The sequence below is a fragment of the Suillus subalutaceus genome (assembly GCF_016647625.1).
Source record: "Suillus subalutaceus strain FC151 chromosome Unknown DFJ58scaffold_201, whole genome shotgun sequence".
Classification (NCBI taxonomy): Eukaryota; Fungi; Basidiomycota; class Agaricomycetes; order Boletales; family Suillaceae; genus Suillus; species Suillus subalutaceus.
In genome coordinates this window covers 19,736-36,721 of record NW_024540450.1, presented here as the reverse complement: position 1 = coordinate 36,721, position 16,986 = coordinate 19,736, and the positions used below count along the sequence as shown (strand labels likewise).

The 16,986-nt window shown below is 47.6% G+C and overlaps 3 protein-coding genes across 3 annotated transcripts; all 3 read right to left on the bottom strand.

The window, feature by feature from the left end:
• Positions 1-4,870: 4,870 nt before the first annotated feature.
• On the bottom strand, positions 4,871-5,086 carry DFJ58DRAFT_735131 (uncharacterized protein; the record flags this gene model as incomplete). The annotated part of the gene is made up of 2 exons (XM_041386585.1): positions 4,871-4,909; positions 4,952-5,086. The coding sequence occupies 2 exons, from the start codon at positions 5,084-5,086 to the stop codon at positions 4,871-4,873; spliced, it is 174 nt and encodes a 57-aa protein (XP_041236871.1).
• Positions 5,087-5,938: 852 nt separating this feature from the next.
• Positions 5,939-7,848, bottom strand: DFJ58DRAFT_188483 (uncharacterized protein). The gene is made up of 3 exons (XM_041379121.1): positions 7,771-7,848; positions 6,242-7,716; positions 5,939-6,183 (listed from the first exon to the last, which is right to left on the bottom strand). The coding sequence occupies exons 1-3, from the start codon at positions 7,778-7,780 to the stop codon at positions 6,094-6,096; spliced, it is 1,575 nt and encodes a 524-aa protein (XP_041236870.1). The 5' UTR covers positions 7,781-7,848; the 3' UTR covers positions 5,939-6,093.
• Positions 7,849-9,465: 1,617 nt separating this feature from the next.
• DFJ58DRAFT_669910 (uncharacterized protein) lies at positions 9,466-10,089 on the bottom strand (the record flags this gene model as incomplete). The annotated part of the gene is made up of 2 exons (XM_041382818.1): positions 9,466-9,813; positions 9,904-10,089. Coding segments are annotated over 2 exons (534 nt in total), but the record flags the coding sequence as incomplete, so codon positions are not given.
• Between the last annotated feature and the right edge of the window lie 6,897 nt (positions 10,090-16,986).

Genomic DNA, 16,986 nt, shown 5'->3' with positions numbered 1-16,986 from the left:
CGATGGATGATATTCCAACAGCAATCGCAGAGCGCGACATCCGTGCTTACGTATCCAAGGAGTTGGAAGGGCTGGATTTCCAGGACAAAGAGTTCACAGTCCTGGCTAAGAAAGCTGATGGACTTTTCGAGTGGGCGCGTCTCGCCTGTAGATACATCAAAAGGTCCAATGCGAGGCTATCTCCAATCGATTGCTACCATGCTGTGGTATCACCCAATCCTGCTGAAAGAGTCGGGCTGTTGCATGGCATGTATCGCCTCATTTTAGCAGATATCATACCCAAGGATACATCTACCCATCTCCCGCATTCTCAGGAATCGCGTTCGATGGCACTAGCGAGATTCCGCTCAGTGATGGGACAGATACTAGGCACAGCTGAACCCCTTCCTTTAGCTTCCCTGAACGCCATGAGGCGCCATTTTCCAACGCAAAAGGACAATTTCGACGTAGAGCTTGTGGTAAAAGGCATGGGCTCCCTCCTCAGCGGCACCACCAACCCAGATTCCCCAATCCGACCCCTTCATTCATCCTTCCGCGACTTCTTGACGGACAGATCATCCAGTGGAGAGTTTTTCATCGACCTGTCAAAGGCGCAATGCGACCTTGCATTCGCGCCACTTCGAGTGATGGAACACAGTCTTCGATTCAATATCTGTGATTTAAAGTCGTCGTATCTGTCTAATCGCGAAGATCCCGGACTACAAGAACGAGTCCAAAAATGCATCTCCCCACATTTGTCATATTCATCTCGATTTTGGACGTCGCATGTACTAAGCACAGTCTTCAACAAGGAGCTCGCGAAAGAAGTGAAATTGTTGTTCGACCACGAGCGCCTGTTTTTCTGGCTCGAGTTGCTCGCCCTGATCAATGCGCTCAGCGGTGCGGCTGCTGCCCTTCCGCTCATTCCCCAATGGCTAATGGTTAGTACATTGCTACTAAGTGCCAGATAAAGCGCTCATGCGCAACCACAGGGTCATCCCAAATTCAAAGATGTCTCGTCGACTGCAATGGACGTACAGAGGTTTATTCAAGTCTTTGGCGGCGTTATTTTACACAGCACGCCACATCTGTATGTGTCAGCACTCCCGTTCTCGCCTGTCAACTCTCCGCTATCTACAAAGCTTTCTGCACGGTTTCCGAATATTCTTCGTGTGGCATCCGGACGTAATATGAACTGGCCAGGTGTTCTGGTCGTGCTCAGGGGACACACTGCTTGTGTCACATCGGTCTCATTCTCGCCGGACGGCACTCGCATCGCCACTGGTTCGGTGGATAAGACTGTTCGGCTGTGGGATGCTGCGACGGGGGAGCCACTTGGTGAGCCCTTGCGGGGGCACATTGATTCAGTTACATCGGTCTCATTCTCGCCAGACGGCACTCGCATCGTCACTGGCTCAAGGGATAAGACTGTTCGGCTGTGGGACGCAGGGACAGAGCAGCCACTTGGTGAGCCCTTGCGGGGGCACACTGATTCAGTTACCTCGGTCTCATTCTCGCCAGACGGCACTCGCATCGTCAGTGGTTCAAGGGATAACACTATTCGATTGTGGGATGCAGGGACAGGTCAGCCACTCGGTGAGCCCTTGCGGGGGCATACTAGTTCAGTTACCTCGGTCTCGTTCTCACCTGATGGCACTCGCATTCTCACTGGTTCGGACGATCACACTGTTCGGCTGTGGGATGCAAGGACTGGGGAGTCAGTTGGGGAGCCCTTGCGGGGGCACACTGAATCAGTTACATCGGTCTCATTCTCGCCAGACGGCACTCGCATCGTCACTAGTTCAAGGGATAAGACTGTTCGGCTGTGGGATGCAGGGACGGGGGAGCCACTCGGTGAGCCCTTGCGGGGGCACACTCATTATGTCAACTCGGTCTCGTTCTCGCCTGATGGCACTCGCATTGTCACTAGTTCGGACGATCACACTGTTCGGCTGTGGGATGCAGGGACTGGGGAGCCAGTTGGTGAGCCCTTACGGGGGCACACTTCTTCAGTTATTTCGGTCTCATTTTCGCCGGACGGCACTTGCATCATCACTGGTTCTTGGGATAAGACTGTTCAGATGTGGGATGCTACGACGGGGCAGCCAATCAGTAAGCCCTTGCGGGGGGCACACCGATTCAGTTGCCTCGGCCTCATTCTCGCCAGACGGCACTCACATCGTCACTGGTTCAAGAGATAAGACTGTTAGGCTGTGGGATGCAGGGACGGGGAAGCCACTCGGTGAGCCCTTGCGGGGGCACATTGATTCAGTTACATCGGTCTCATTCTCACCAGACGACACTCGCATCGTTACTGGTTCAAGGGATAACACTATTCGGCTGTGGGATGCAGGGACAGGCCAGCCACTCGGTGAGCCCTTGCGGGGGCACACCGATTCAGTTACCTCGGTCTCATTCTCACCAGACGGCACTCGCATCGTCAGTGGTTCAAGGGATAACACTATTCGATTGTGGGATGCAGGGACAGGCCAGCCTCTCGGTGAGCCCTTGCGGGGGCACACCGATTCAGTTACCTCGGTCTCGTTCTCGCTGGACGGCACTCGCATCGTCACTTGTTCAAGGGATAACACGGCTCGGTTGTGGGAGGCATGGTCGGGGCAGTCACTCGGTGAGCCCTTGCGAGGGCACACTCATTATGTCAACTCGGTCTCGTTCTCGCCGGACGGCACTCGCATTGTCACTGGTTCGGACAATAAGACTGTTCGGCTGTGGGATGCAGGGACAGGGCAGCCACTCGGTGAGCCCTTGTGGGGGCACACTAGTTCAGTTACTTCGGTCTCGTTCTCGCCGGACGGCGCTCGCATCGTCACTGGTTCGGACAATAAGACTGTTCAGCTGTGGGATGCAGGGACAGGCCGGCCACTCGGTAAGCCCTTGCGGGGGCACGCTGATTCAGTTACCTCGGTATCGTTCTCGCCGGACGGTACTCGCATCATTACTAGTTCTTCGGATAACACTGTTCGACTGTGGGATGCAGTGACAGATCTTTCAACATTCTCAGATGAACACCGCACAATCGAGACCACCACCACCATGAAATCGAACACTTGGAACAATCACTTCATTTCCTTCTCGTCCAACTCCAGCCATGCACTGCGCAATACCTCTGAGTTAACGGAGGAAGCATCCCATGACAGCCACAGTTCGACCCCTTTTTTCCTGAATAGTGACAGTGGATAGGTAGTGGGACCCAAACATCGGCTCTTATTTTGGGTACCGCCCGCTTCTCGACACCTATTTTATAACCCTGCAACTGCATTAGTGATACCCAGAGGAGGTCCTGAGCTTAATTTGAGCCGCATGGCACATGGACGACACTGGCAAAAGTGCCAAGACGAGTGAGTCAAAGCCCTTTCCGTTCCTCGCACCCATTAAATCAACACTTGCAGACCTTAGTACTGCAATGATCGTGTTTTAGTGATTGGTCCTTTGTGGAGATTTCAGATATATAACCTGCATGTGATAAGTACATTGGATCGTATTTTGTTCTATATAGTCTCTACCCAGCATCCAGTGGGAGAGGGTTGTCCGAGCGAACGACTTATTGAAGAGCTGACTGCGCAACTCATGATGCATGATGTTGGTGCTGGTTTGTGAGAGCACGTAACAACAGAAAAGGCATACCGATTTTAACAGAGATGCGGTTAACTTACGCGCGTGTGCCGTGGATTGTGTTGAAGTGTATAGCGTCGGTGCTTTGCACTCATCATAGCGGACTGAGAAGCTGAACAGAAGGACATCGATGTTGCGGTCATCTGTGGTTGTTCAAGTTCCCATTGCACTGAGTACATTCAAAATGAGCTAAAATCGGAGAACTCAGGGTAAGTAGGACGAAACATGTAGTTCATTGTGTTCGTTGTAGTACAGTACAACACATCAGGAAAAGACAGTTGACTACATAGTACTACATAGTCAGGGTAGTCCATGTAGCTCGGTAGCTACCTGCCCTCTATATAGCAACCGCAGTAACTATGTAGTACTACATAGTGCTATGTAGCGCTACCAGGTACTACTGTAGTAGATTGTAGTCCATAGGAGCAGTGCTGTTATTAACCCGGGTATAACTGAATAGGTTATAACTGGTGCGTCTTGATTTGAATTAACCACGAAATAACTGGGGTTAATGGGGTTAAAAACAGTTAATTACTTCAAAGTGCTAGCTACTCTGAGTCGTCAATAACGATTGAACTCGATGGACTATTTCCCATGCCTGATGACTCCCCTGGGACATTCCTACTAGTACTTTTTTCATCCTCGGGCAGGCGTGACATTAGCTCGTAGAATAAAGCCTCACTCTCCATGTTTTTCACACCCTGGAACCAAAAATCGACCCATCCAACCTCAACAGACCAATTGAAAATGTCGCGGATGCAAAACATTAGGGGAGCTCACACCTGGGAGCTCACGGTTTATGCTTATCCGTGCTTATGCTTACAACCCCCCAGTTTGTGCAGACGCAGATTATATAATACACAGTACCAAGTTGTGACTGCTTGTCATCAATTAACAACTTGCAAGCAAAGATGGCACAAATTTCTCTCCATGAGCACTGAGCAGTATCTACATGCATATATGTTGACAATGGTTCTCCGTAACCTGGCAAATCCAGAATTATCCCCCGAAGAGGCTGCGGTGCTCCTGGTCAAAGAACTACTAGCATTTCAACAGATGTAACTAATTAAACTAAATCTAAACATCTGTGAACTAGCATTAAAATTGACCATAAAAGCATAAAGCAAGTGTAAAGCGAGTGATAAAAGCAAGTGGTAAAAGGAGTCACATGGTGAACGAGTGTATTGAAGAGCGTTGAAAAATTAGAAGGGTATACAGCCAGGGGACTTAGGAATCATCTTCGTCAAATTCATCCCAGTCAGGAGACGATGCGCTGCTTTACCTTGTCCAGAATATCCTGAGACAGCGCTGAGGAGATCCGAAAGTGAATATTACTTACTTCCTTCTTGTCCCGCTTCCCCAGTAAAACAAGCCTGTTCTCGTCTTTCTTGACCTCTGACAGCAAGTTCCATGTCATATCCACGGACCAGTGGACATCGGGAATAGGAGGGGGTGGAAGGTCCTTCTTTCTCATGATGCTAACGAGACTCAGATGATCAATAATCCACTGGCAGAGTGCTCGACATTGGCGTTCACGGCGCTCACCGAATATACTGGACGCGACAGCGCAGTAATGTATTTTGGTTTGTTTTATACCCATGTACAAATCAGATAGTATTGGGGGGTGTAAGCATAAGCATGGATAAGCATAAACCGTAAGCTCCCAGGTGTGAGCTCCCCTAATCTCTTCTGACTGAAGAAGCAACGAATTTGTTGCTGCCTGCTACTTTCTGAATCTGAACTGCCTGAGATGTCATCCTCAACCTCAACTACTTGTCCTAACCCCAATATGTATTCCTTTTGCCATGATTTCGACCCTTTCCGGCAATATATAAGGGACATTGAAAGTTCTGACAGCCTGCAGTATTCCATGTGCAACAGCCTGTTGATCAGCATTTGCGAGATCTTTAGCCTGCACATTGACACAATATTTACAGCATGCTTGCCAGTGCACTTTGTCAACCTTCACAGTCCCCTGATGAAAATGATCCCACATCCAGGACTTCTCCCTACCCATCGGAGCGGCTTGGAGAGGTAATACAGTCCCAGGACGCTGGCACAGAGAGAATCGGAGAGATTGATGATAACGATTAAAAGTTTGGTGACCCCCAATTAACCCAATTAACTCCTAGTACACTAACCCTACTAACCCTCCCAAATCACAGATCCATTTAACTAACCTCTTAACCGGTTATAGCCGGGTTAAGTTATAACTGATTTAACGGGTTAGTAACAACACTGCATAGGAGTACTACTACATACAGCTACCAGCAACTCCGAGCAACTATATAGCGCACTGTAGTGACTCAGATAATAGCACATTAAATAGCACAAAAACAAATGAATTCAAATAATTAATCAACACAATAACAACTTCTACATAACGAGTCTGAGAACTGGTAAAGATAGTTGTGGTCATAGAGTGGAAAGAAGCCAACAAGGTCGTCCCAAGTAAGTAAGCGGACAACAGTCTTGACTAAGTTACATAGTGTCGGCTAGCTTTGCAAACTCCTTCTCAGCTTTATGAAGACGCCATGCAACCACAATGTCTGACGGACCCCTGATCCATTTCTGAGCAATTCATGGTTAGTACACGTCCCTACTAATTCAACATGTTCAAAATAATTACCAAGGATAAACAACAGCTCCTTGCGTCCCGGACACTGTGTGTAAAGTTGGAGTCCTTAGGGTTTGGTATCTTTAGCCAATCTCGCAGAGTTGTGTCTGTAAACAGGGCCAGCAGTTTTCGAAGTTTGCTGCTAGGATAGGCAGGATAAAGATGGATATGCCACATCTGATATGGATATGGATAAGACGATGGCGACACTAGAATGGCACGAGTCCGATTGGAATCCTGACGTGTAATGAAATCAAGGCAGCAGCATGCAAGGTGCTCATCAGTGTGTGCAGCATCTACGTGATATTGCTTCGAGCGTAGAGGGTCGCTCATAAAGTCGCGGAGTGATGCGTGATAAATTTCGACATTTTCGACCCCATCATTCAAGATGACGGGTGAAAATGCTTCAAGCATCATAACCAAGCTCCTTTTATCTGCGTAAAAGAGTTCTTGGAGTTCTGCGAGTTTCAACGGTCTCCTCAGATGAATGATAGACGCCAACATCCGGCAGTGCGTGAGTGGATCCTCCGAGGTTGCAATGATCTGCCGATAAAGCTGATCGATGTCAGCACCGACAGTCGACTTCTCACGTAGTAAGAGTTCTAGTCTCTCCTGTGGATGATGGCCAACGGAGGATGTGAAATTCATGGCCATGGCAGCGTAAACAAACAGACCGCCTGCCTTAAAGACCAACGTCTCGAATTCATCCTCCGATGGCCAGGGGAAGGGAGGCTGACCGAAAACAGTAGGACGACTTGTCCGTGTTTCGTCCAGTGATGCTCGCAGAAAGTAACGGACATCCTGTATGGTGTCTTCATCACGAGTGGTAAGGCGAATCTCGTGGACACCGGAGGGTATGGCAGCGCGGATATGCGCCTCAGGGCGGCTTGTGAATATTACGTGGATGAATGGCAGGTCTGGACCTGCGAGAGCGTCTGTCAACAGTGTGACCAGCCTTGCCGCTTCTTCAGAGGAGAAACATTCGTCGAGAGCATCGATAATGATAGTATAAGGCTGTTCGCGGAATCTCAATATCTTGAGTGGCTTTATGACGAGCTCTCGCATCTGATCCGCGTGAGATTTTCCAGGTGATAGGAGACTGTCGTCGTTCTCGATCGCTTTCATAATATCCTCTCGAATGCGCGGGAAAGCCAGTGCCAGCTGGTATGCGATGGTAGGAATGATGGCGACAGCTTTTTGTGCATGTTTGTGTGAGAAGAAGAAAGTGGCAGCAAGCCTCTCCGCTTCTTTCATCTCCTCAGCTATGGTGAACGCGATAGACGTTTTTCCAACACCGGCGAGACCGTTGAGCCAAATGTTCGTCCGATCACGTTGGTCAAGGACTTGTGTTATGCTCTTCAGAAGGGCAACACGTGTGTTTTTCATGCACCGTAAGTGGGGCTGGCGATATTCAGAATCGAAAATGCCGCTATATTCTACGACATTGCATAGATGGATCCATGAGCCGCTAGGAGATGAGGGATGTGCTTAGAGGCGAGGTTAGTGCGAGTCATAGTGTGGTGCGCGGAGGGAAAACTTACCAAAATCCATCGTAGGAGGTACCGTGTTGAGCGGGAAGAAGGTAGCAAGGTAAGTAGCGTGCCCAGGCTGTGTTTTTCATGATTAGTACGTAATGGTGCAGAAATCTCGTCTCTAGGACCCCTAAATGTAGGTCACCGCCGACTCACCGGCAAATTCCTGATGGCAAATTTCTAGCATTCGACAAATGTAATTACGTTCGGAATAACTTCGGATAAAAATTACAAATTTTCCGGGATTTTGTCTGGTGAGACACAGCGGGGCTAGAGATATTTAAGACAGTTTTTTAATGTTGTCCAGAATGCAAAGAACATTTTTGAAATCTAAACCGACATAAATATGGGTACATAACTTCAAATTTTATCAGTGTTTTGTGCAAAATCCAAAATATTAAGCTTTGGCAGCTATTTTTACACTGCCCATACGTCACCGAAAATAAGAAATACTATACCTCACGGCTGAGTCGTCACCCCCCACAAGTCGTCACGACCTAAATATCTCAGTCAATTCTTACTTCCACACACAATTTACAACTTAAATTGATGTTTCTATCATGCACCTTTCATTGCGAGGTTGAACAATCAATTTTTGTTGAGAAATGGTGAAGTTCATTGAAAGCCATCAAAATCACGCTGGTGACAGCCAGCCGAGCGCTGCCATAGCGGAGTTCTAAAGCAATACTACCACTGGCTGTGACGACTTGTCAGTGAGCCGACAACTTGGACATGGCTCAATGAAATAGCTGCCCAAAAGGCAAATCACGAGAGTCGCGTGCCAGACTGCCAGTGATCCCACAGGCGGCCTATGTATATGAGCAGCGGACTGTTTGGCAATGGGAGAACATGCGTGAGAAACACCGCATCAAACACTGACAACCCGACTGCCATCAGCGCCGCACCTGTCGAAAGTGAAACTCCACCTGTTCTGGCACTGCCTGCCAATAGCTCTCATTGTTCTTCTTGTGAACATCCGAATGGTTCTTACTTGAATAGTCCTGATCTATGCTATGAAATACCTTATTGCAATCCTCCTGTACATCCAACTCACAGCAATATTTGTACCAGCATCTCGGCAATTTTCTACATTATTAACACCAGCATCAATTTCATTTGCCTCATCATCACGGACCACATAGTTCTCATTCTCATGTAGCATATCCTGCACCATACAGCCATTATAATAACAGCCATGCCCCATACTATATTCCACATCACACCAACCAAAAATTTTGACCTGTAACTTGACCACAAATTTCTTAGGCATTGCCAAGTGGACTCTGAAAGCGGCAGCAGTGAGCTGCTGTGACAAAAGCGTGACCTGACGACTTGTGGGGGTGACAACTCAGCCGTGAGGTATAGTATAGCCAGATTTTCAGCATCTGCTTGAATTTAAAGTTTTATTATGTCATTTAACTTGGGACAATTACTTGAAGTTTGGAACATGGTCAATGTGTTAAGTTGCATCAAACAATTAGACCCTCCCGAAAATTTCAGGTTCACAGTGGCAATAAAATGTGATGACGAAACTTCAAGTGTTGTCTTCAGATTAAATATATCACCCAATCATCGCCCACCCTTCGCCCACTGACCCACCGCAAGGATGCAAAAGATTCAATATATTTATGTACAGACTGAAACCTATGACAGTACAAGTACAAGTCGAGTCAGGAGGAATATCAATAGTAGTGTTAGGTAACTTCAGTTGCGAGATAAGGATAGAATCACTGCGTGACGGTCAGAAACCCTCCATCGCGCAAAGTGACTGACGACCCATGACACCTTGGCATTTTCAAGGCGATTTTCAAGGTCCATCGAATACAATTTTGCTGGAAAATCAGGATACATTGAGAAGGGATCAATGGTATGGTGGTCATGATCTAGTGGGAGATGTCGCTGTACAGCAAACAATAGCTCTCCTGTCAGCATACTATAGATGTATTTGATACTAGTGGGGACAGGGGTTAACGACCGATCTCTGCGAGGATAGAAGAAAATTTGGCTGTTGCCTAAGTGTGTAGATGCCTTGCTGTAGATAACACCGTCGAACTACAGTGTAGCATGTAATACTGCCGTTCATCGTCTGATGAGGGTATATAGGTCTTCAGGCACCGCACTAGTCGCTGCACAGTTGGCAACCTGGATGGTATCATTCATGGGATCTTCGGCAAGCTCGTGGGATAGGATTTGTAGTGTTTTGTTAAACACTCGATCAAACAAGACTCCACACTCTTGAATAGCAGGCGGACAGTCTGTTCGGGCGAGCCAATGGCGAAGTCTTGCAGCCTTGATATATGAAAGAAGCATTATATCTTCAAGCTCCCCTAAAATAATATAAGTCCAACTTTCTCATTCGTGTTTTGATGAGGACATACCAAATTTGTGATTGATAGGAATGCATTGTATGATTCCAATCAGACATTTGAAAGGAAAACACCACCACGAGTGAGTGGGCCCAAATAGCAATGGATAATCATATATGTGGAAAGATGCATGGTGATTCAGTCGCAGAGAGAATGCAGGATGAATGTTCTGCAACTTCCCGCATAAGCGGGTGATATGTGAGCGATAGGCTTGATCCCTTCTTTCTGTCATTGTTCTCACACAAGCAAGATACACTGCACAGACTAATGACATAGTGTGATTAAGGATAGTTCTGAGACGAACAGCAATTTTGTCAGAGGAATGCGAGGGTACCAGCTCCCCACAAGCTCACGAGGGTGATGGGAAGGTGAATTGTGATAAGGGATCACCACTCATCAGCCTTAATTGTCCCAGCAGATGCCTCACCAAAATTCTTGGGGACTGAACCAAGCCAAGTTGGGGTGGTCATGTCATGGATGACGTTATGGATTCATTCAAGTACTTCTGCTGTCTTGAACGAACGAACTTTTTGAGGGGCAGCTAAAGGTTGTCTGTGATGCTGTGAACTATGTGTTAAAAAAACTGAAGGCAAGAAACATCATGGTGAAGAGCTTACCCAATTAACAAGAGCCTTGATGCAGTCAATCTTCAGCGTTCTGCCAACTTTCTGGGGCATACAATGCAAAGAATTGCAGGCAAACCTCAATGGTCCTGAATTTTTGTGAGACAGAGAGCTTTTCAGCTTGTTAAAGCATTCCTCCACTTGCTTATCATTGCCAGAATCTATATGAGATACGAGGAGGGAGCAAATCGCAGATATCTGAGTTAACTCCTTGGCCATCATTGTCCTGGGAAGAACTTCGCCAAAATCACATGCAAATGCTGGGGAGGACGATGTCGATGTGATTGACTCTGAGGTTAGACTGAGAAGCTTTTGGGTGTGGTGTTGGACCAAGCCTTCCAATATGCAGTGCATTGGATCAACGACAAGTTGCTGGGAGCAGTCCCAGTATGGTAAACGCCAGAGTTCGGAATAGCGCATGCCGTGAGCCTTGAAAAGTCTTTCACGTTCAGAGGATGTAGCGGCGTCTCTCCACTGCTCAGCATATTCTCGCAGTTTTTCTCTGTCATGAGGTTCCCACTTCTCGAAGTCTACTCTTCCACAAGTAGACTTGTGATAACAATTGCACACACTGCAGTAGAAGTGACTGCCGACTCCAGCCATAGAAGCAATATGACGAGTGGCAGGAAGGTCACAAACAACCACGGCGACAGCACTACGAGTAAGTCAGCTGTGGGGGGTAACAGGCAGTATTGGAGAACTTAATACCGCATTGCCATGCATCTACCAAATCATTGATGAGTGGTCGGATGTAGTGGTTGAGGTTTTCCAGTGATGGCTGCTTCGGACCTGGGATGATACCCACAATATACATATTCTCCGGCTTGTATCTGATATCCAACGGTAAATTTAAGCACACCATGGAGATGATTCCGCATGATGTACTAGCTCTGTGGATATTCAGACCTTCAGGATTGAAAAAATCCACATGAAGAGTGAAGACATAGTGTCCTTCCTCTCCTCTATCAACAAAAGTGAGCCTGGCTGAGGACCACTGAACTGACGGAGAAATTGAGCTTCAAAGGGGGTCTTGACGAAGGATGGATGAGGGGAATTGATGGAGTCCATGAGATCGTCGCATGCCTGATCCATCACGGCCTCAGTATCTCTGCAAGAGAGGAGACCGAACAGATAATCTTTGAAATCATGGTACAGGAAAATCTTCCTGGGCTGCAATTCTCCATCAGCACCAACAAGCAAAGCCTCGCCACATTTGCTTGTGGGCATAAGACAATGCGTGCACCGTTCAGGATATACTGGGGTTGTCGAGCCTGGTGCATAAGTCGGTGCATAGGTACAATGGCAGCTGCAGACAGCATACGGTGGAATGGTTGCCTACGAGACAAGAGGTGACGGACTTGAACCAAACATGAAGGACAAACGGTGATGGATAGGGTAAGGACTAGCTACAGGACATGCTCTCGATATATGTACCTAAGTGCCTCGAGGCCCGGGCAAGACCCCTGGCTCAGAATGAGCCAGACCCCACTAACACAAATACCCCCCCCCTAAAATAAGACCCTCCTGGGTTGTGACTGAAGAGGCCAGCGAAATGGATGGTAATGAAGAGGGCACAAGTCGATAGGTGACGACAGAGTGGGTGCGGGGAACGAACGAGTCCATGCATGGTGAGCATGATGGTGGGGAGTCGTGTGAGAATGTGTACTGTGGTCTGTAGGATGGCATAGTGCGAAATCAGCGAGTCGAGAATGGGAACGCGAATGTAAACAACACAAAGGTAATGGAAACTAAGGTACGAAAACGAAACAGGCATGATGCGCACAAATTAAGAGCGATGGTAGTAAACGGAATATGGACGTCGAAACAAGAAAGAGCATGTAACAAGAATGTTAGTATTGTGAGATGTGTGAAGTAAGAAGGGGTTGTAAATGCTGATGGAAAGGGAAAAAAACAAGGACGCGAAGGTGTGGACTAGTGTGTAGGCACTCACTGATGGTTCCTGCTCCTGCTCTCTCTCTTCTTCTCCCATTCCCTCCCAACTGCTCTCATTCTCCTTGCAATTGGTTGCCACCGCATCGACAATGGTCGATGTGGGTCGGTGTTGGTTGCTGGGCGTTCGAGTGGTAATGTGGCAGCGGTGTTTGTCGATGGGTCAATGATGCCAGAGTAGTATGGTGGTGGTCATGGGGACAATGTGAAGCGAATCATGATTGTGTGTGAGTGTGAGTGCAGGTGAGCATGAGGTGTGGGATGCGTGAAGGAAGTCGTGGGGCTGCATGAAGGTGTGGGTGGTGGGATGGCGAAGCATAGTACTGGATGACACGGGAGGTGGAAGAACGCATGAGAGTAGCGGGAACGTCGATACTGGCAGGAGCTGAATGGAGATGGCGTGTTGGGAGGAACAGATGGGAATAGCGCAGGGTGCATGTGGATGGTGCGGGGGAATGAGTCACGAGAACACACAAAGACGGCGTTTGGAAAGCGCTGAGGGTGACAAATGGAATGGCATCTAGATGAGGACAGCTTCAAGATGAGGACAGCATCGAGATGAAGATGGCATCGGGGCAAGGATGGCATCAAGACAGGGAAGGCAATGGGGGATTGGGATTGTGGGAGCCAAACAAGTCGACATGAGGGAGTGAGACGCAAGGAGGCTGCGTGTTGGGACGTTCGTGTGCGAACAGTGCAGAGTGCACGTGGTAGGTGCATGGGGCACAGGCTGCAAGAACACGTGGGGGAGGAACATTTGCCCGACTCTGATGTGGCAGGTGCCAACAACAGGTGTGTTGCTGCTGGGAGACGAGTGTGGACAAATGAGTGCGTGCAGCAGGGAAGTTGAAGATGGTGTGAGTCAAATGGGACAAGTACTGGTTACAGAAAAGACGGGAAACTATCATTACAGAAGAGAACGTGCGCTGAGACCCACAAGGAGTGACGGACAGACTGATGTGGGAAACACAACAAGAAGAGAAATCTGTAAAGTACTCTTCAAATGTTGGGTCAAAATTGCTATGCCTAGCTGCTATTCAACCCTAAAGGGTTTCTGTACTAGACTCAGAGCTCAGAGAGTAGAAATATCCTCAAGCAAAAGACTGTGATTCAGACTGGTACTGACAGTGGTGAAAGGGAGACATGATTATGTAAGCAGTAAAAATGCGAACATAAACTAAGGAAAGTGGGTAAGTGAAGGTAAGTAAACAGGGGGAATATCAGCCCAGAGAAAACTATATTGTCACACCGAGCTGCAAGGGGACCTGTGGAAAAGAGAAACCTAAGACCTAGACTCAGAAAATGAGAAAATCGAAACCCCGAGATGACTTTGCGACCTCAAGCAGCTTGTCAGGAAAAACCGGGCTGCAAGTAGGACACCTGGGTCTGAGATGGAGTGCGACAGAGTGAGAATCTCACTCTAGTCACCAGGTGGAACGGTGCCTACGAGACAAGAGGCGACAGACTTGAACCAAACACGAAGGACAAATGGTGATGGATAGGGTAAGGACTAGCTACAGGACATGCTCTCGATATATGTACCTAAGTGCCTTGAGGCCCGGGCAAGACCCCTGGCACCTCAGGCAGACCCCTGGCTCAGAATGAGCCAGACCCCACTAACACAATGGGACGGTGTGAAAAACACAACCTGACTAGGCACTTGTTAAGGTACTAAGCCAGTATATGTCTAAGCTCTGCCTATGCTGCTATACTTGCAAACAATAAAGCAAGAACGTTCGACCCGAGGGAAAAGCTACTAAGGACAACTCAAGATCAAAAGACCTGAAAGAGCGCTAATGCGCGGGAAAGAGCGGAAGTCAAGAAAGCGGACACTGAGTCAAAGGAGGGTAATGGATAGTGAGTGAGATCAGAGGTATTGATTGCAAGAGTAAGGAAAGTCAAATAGGGGCCATAGAGCGCAACTAAAGGGGTGACTACTTCTAAGTAAAACCTAAGGGAAGGAAATACAGTCGAAGGGAAGTAATGTCGAAGTAGTCACCATAGGCTTCTTATACTAGTAAACTATACCATCTCGGACTCGGAAGGGATAGGATATACATGTAATAAGACTGTAGCACTTTTTACAAACTCGAGGCAAGGCAAATTACATACCAATGAGGTAGGATGGACCATGGATGGATTCCGACATTTCAGGTGATTCCTAGAGCGCGAGAACAGCGCGCTGGACTAGCGCTAGGCGCGGGAACAAGCGCTAGATAGAGCGGACATGCACTAATGCTCCTATAGACACATTGCTGGTAGTTCTGATAGTGCTATAAGCGCGGGAATAGCGTCGGATGAGTCGCGGGAGTGTGAATAGCGCTGCGGGAATGTGCGCGCATAGTGCGGGAAAGTGCAGAATAGCGTTGGACAAGGGTTATGGCTGAGGCAAGTGAAGACTGCTGATAGGGGAGTAGTGAATAATATGATGGATAACTTTGGTCCACCTATTGAAGGCTTATGCAGGTATACATGCCTAGTGCCAATATGATTGTCACAACGGTTTTTCCATTGAGATGGAATCTGGCCTCAGTGCTTTCTGAGGTCATTGGGATCTGCTTCAGGATATTTGTGTGGGAGGAGCAACGGCCGTTATCTGACCTCCAGAATGCAAGAAACAGAATCATGGAAATGATCTTCATGATTAGATCGCAACTACTCCTACTGACCCCCATAATGACTCTGCATGCGACACAAAGGAAGAGGACAATTTGGGTTATTTCGTCTGAATTATCAATTGGAGCTTGTGGAAGGGTATCTATTGAATGATAAGTAAAGGATGACATGATGATCCACATGCTTGCTTACAGGTATTGATCTTGACGGGTCCATCATCGGGTGGCTTGTGACTGTTCAACTGGGCTGCCAATACATCTATCTGCGATTCGATCGCCTTCTTTTGTGCAATGACGATGTCGGTCTGTTGACTGCATTTTGCACAGCTTTACGAAGTAAATGTAGCTCATGATCAACCTGATCAATGCTACCAGAGTGCAGTAACAAGCGAAAGCACTGTTGGATCCAGGATTCAATGTTATCAAGGATAACCAATGCCTTCGCGGTATGCCGATTGCATCCTTTTTTCGGGACAGGTACTGTGTCACATTTGGAAGTATGTGTGGTAAGGGACAAACAATTTAGATCATTGGCAATAGGTACTTGGCCGGCAACAAGCTCGCCAGTACAAACTGTTGAGCTCAAAGGAATATTGACCGGTATATCTGTGGCAAGGGGTCAAGTGATCAAGATCGTGGGTGATGGCGGCGACTGATGATGTGTTCTCTGTGATGGTGCATGCGGAAAGATCGGTGGCAACAGAATCAACATCAACGATCTCACTGCTATCTGCGGCATGTTCTGCTTGTACACACAGGATATGAGACGCGAGTGAACATTCAGCCATGAGCACTCCTTTTGGTGCGCCTTTCTTGTCATATCCGCCTTTGCCAATGCACTCCTTGCACACGCATCGTTTGAGCATTGCACAGGCTGTGGGCATTAAGAATGGGGGATGTAGGTGACTGGGTGATTGTAATTAAGTAGATCCTAGTATAGCAGGACTTAAATGAGAGGAAAAAAAAAACAAGGGAAAAATGAAGCAACTCATAAACAAAGTATCAGAGATAACTGCTAATAACGAAGTACAAGGTGATTGCCTATACGGACACTATTCAGATGCAGGACAAGGGGCGATAGGACAATACATACCACAATCCAACAGAAGCAACAGAATTCCGGTACCATGAAGTAGTAATGCAAAAGGTCATTGGGTGGGGGCCTATTTGGACAAGAGCAATAGGAGCACAATCCAGTCGTATCGTTTGGAGCGTAGACTTGGACTGCAGTACTACCGAGGGGGGGATGATGGGAAAGATGAGCTCGATAGTACAAACTATCGAGCTGGAAGTGATGAAAGTCAAGTGTACTTTCTGCGATTGGCCATATCGTTCTTTACCTAGGCTTTCACTTATGTGCGTGACCAATTGGTCGTTCACGTGTGCACCTACGTATGGTCTAGCGGGGGGTATTCTTAAGGATTATCCAAATCCGAACATGTCTCTGCATCGTTGGGCATCAAGTTTACTAGGTGAACAGGCAAGCAGAGCTTGCCCATCCAAATGACAATGAACCATCAAAGGAGTAACTTTGGAACTTTGTGGGGTATGGAATGTAGACAGTGTAGTCTAGACAGGAATGATGTGCTCGATAGTACAAACTATCGAACTTGAAGATGTTAAAGAACAATGATCTCGACGGTACAAAACCATCGAGCTTGAAAAAATTAG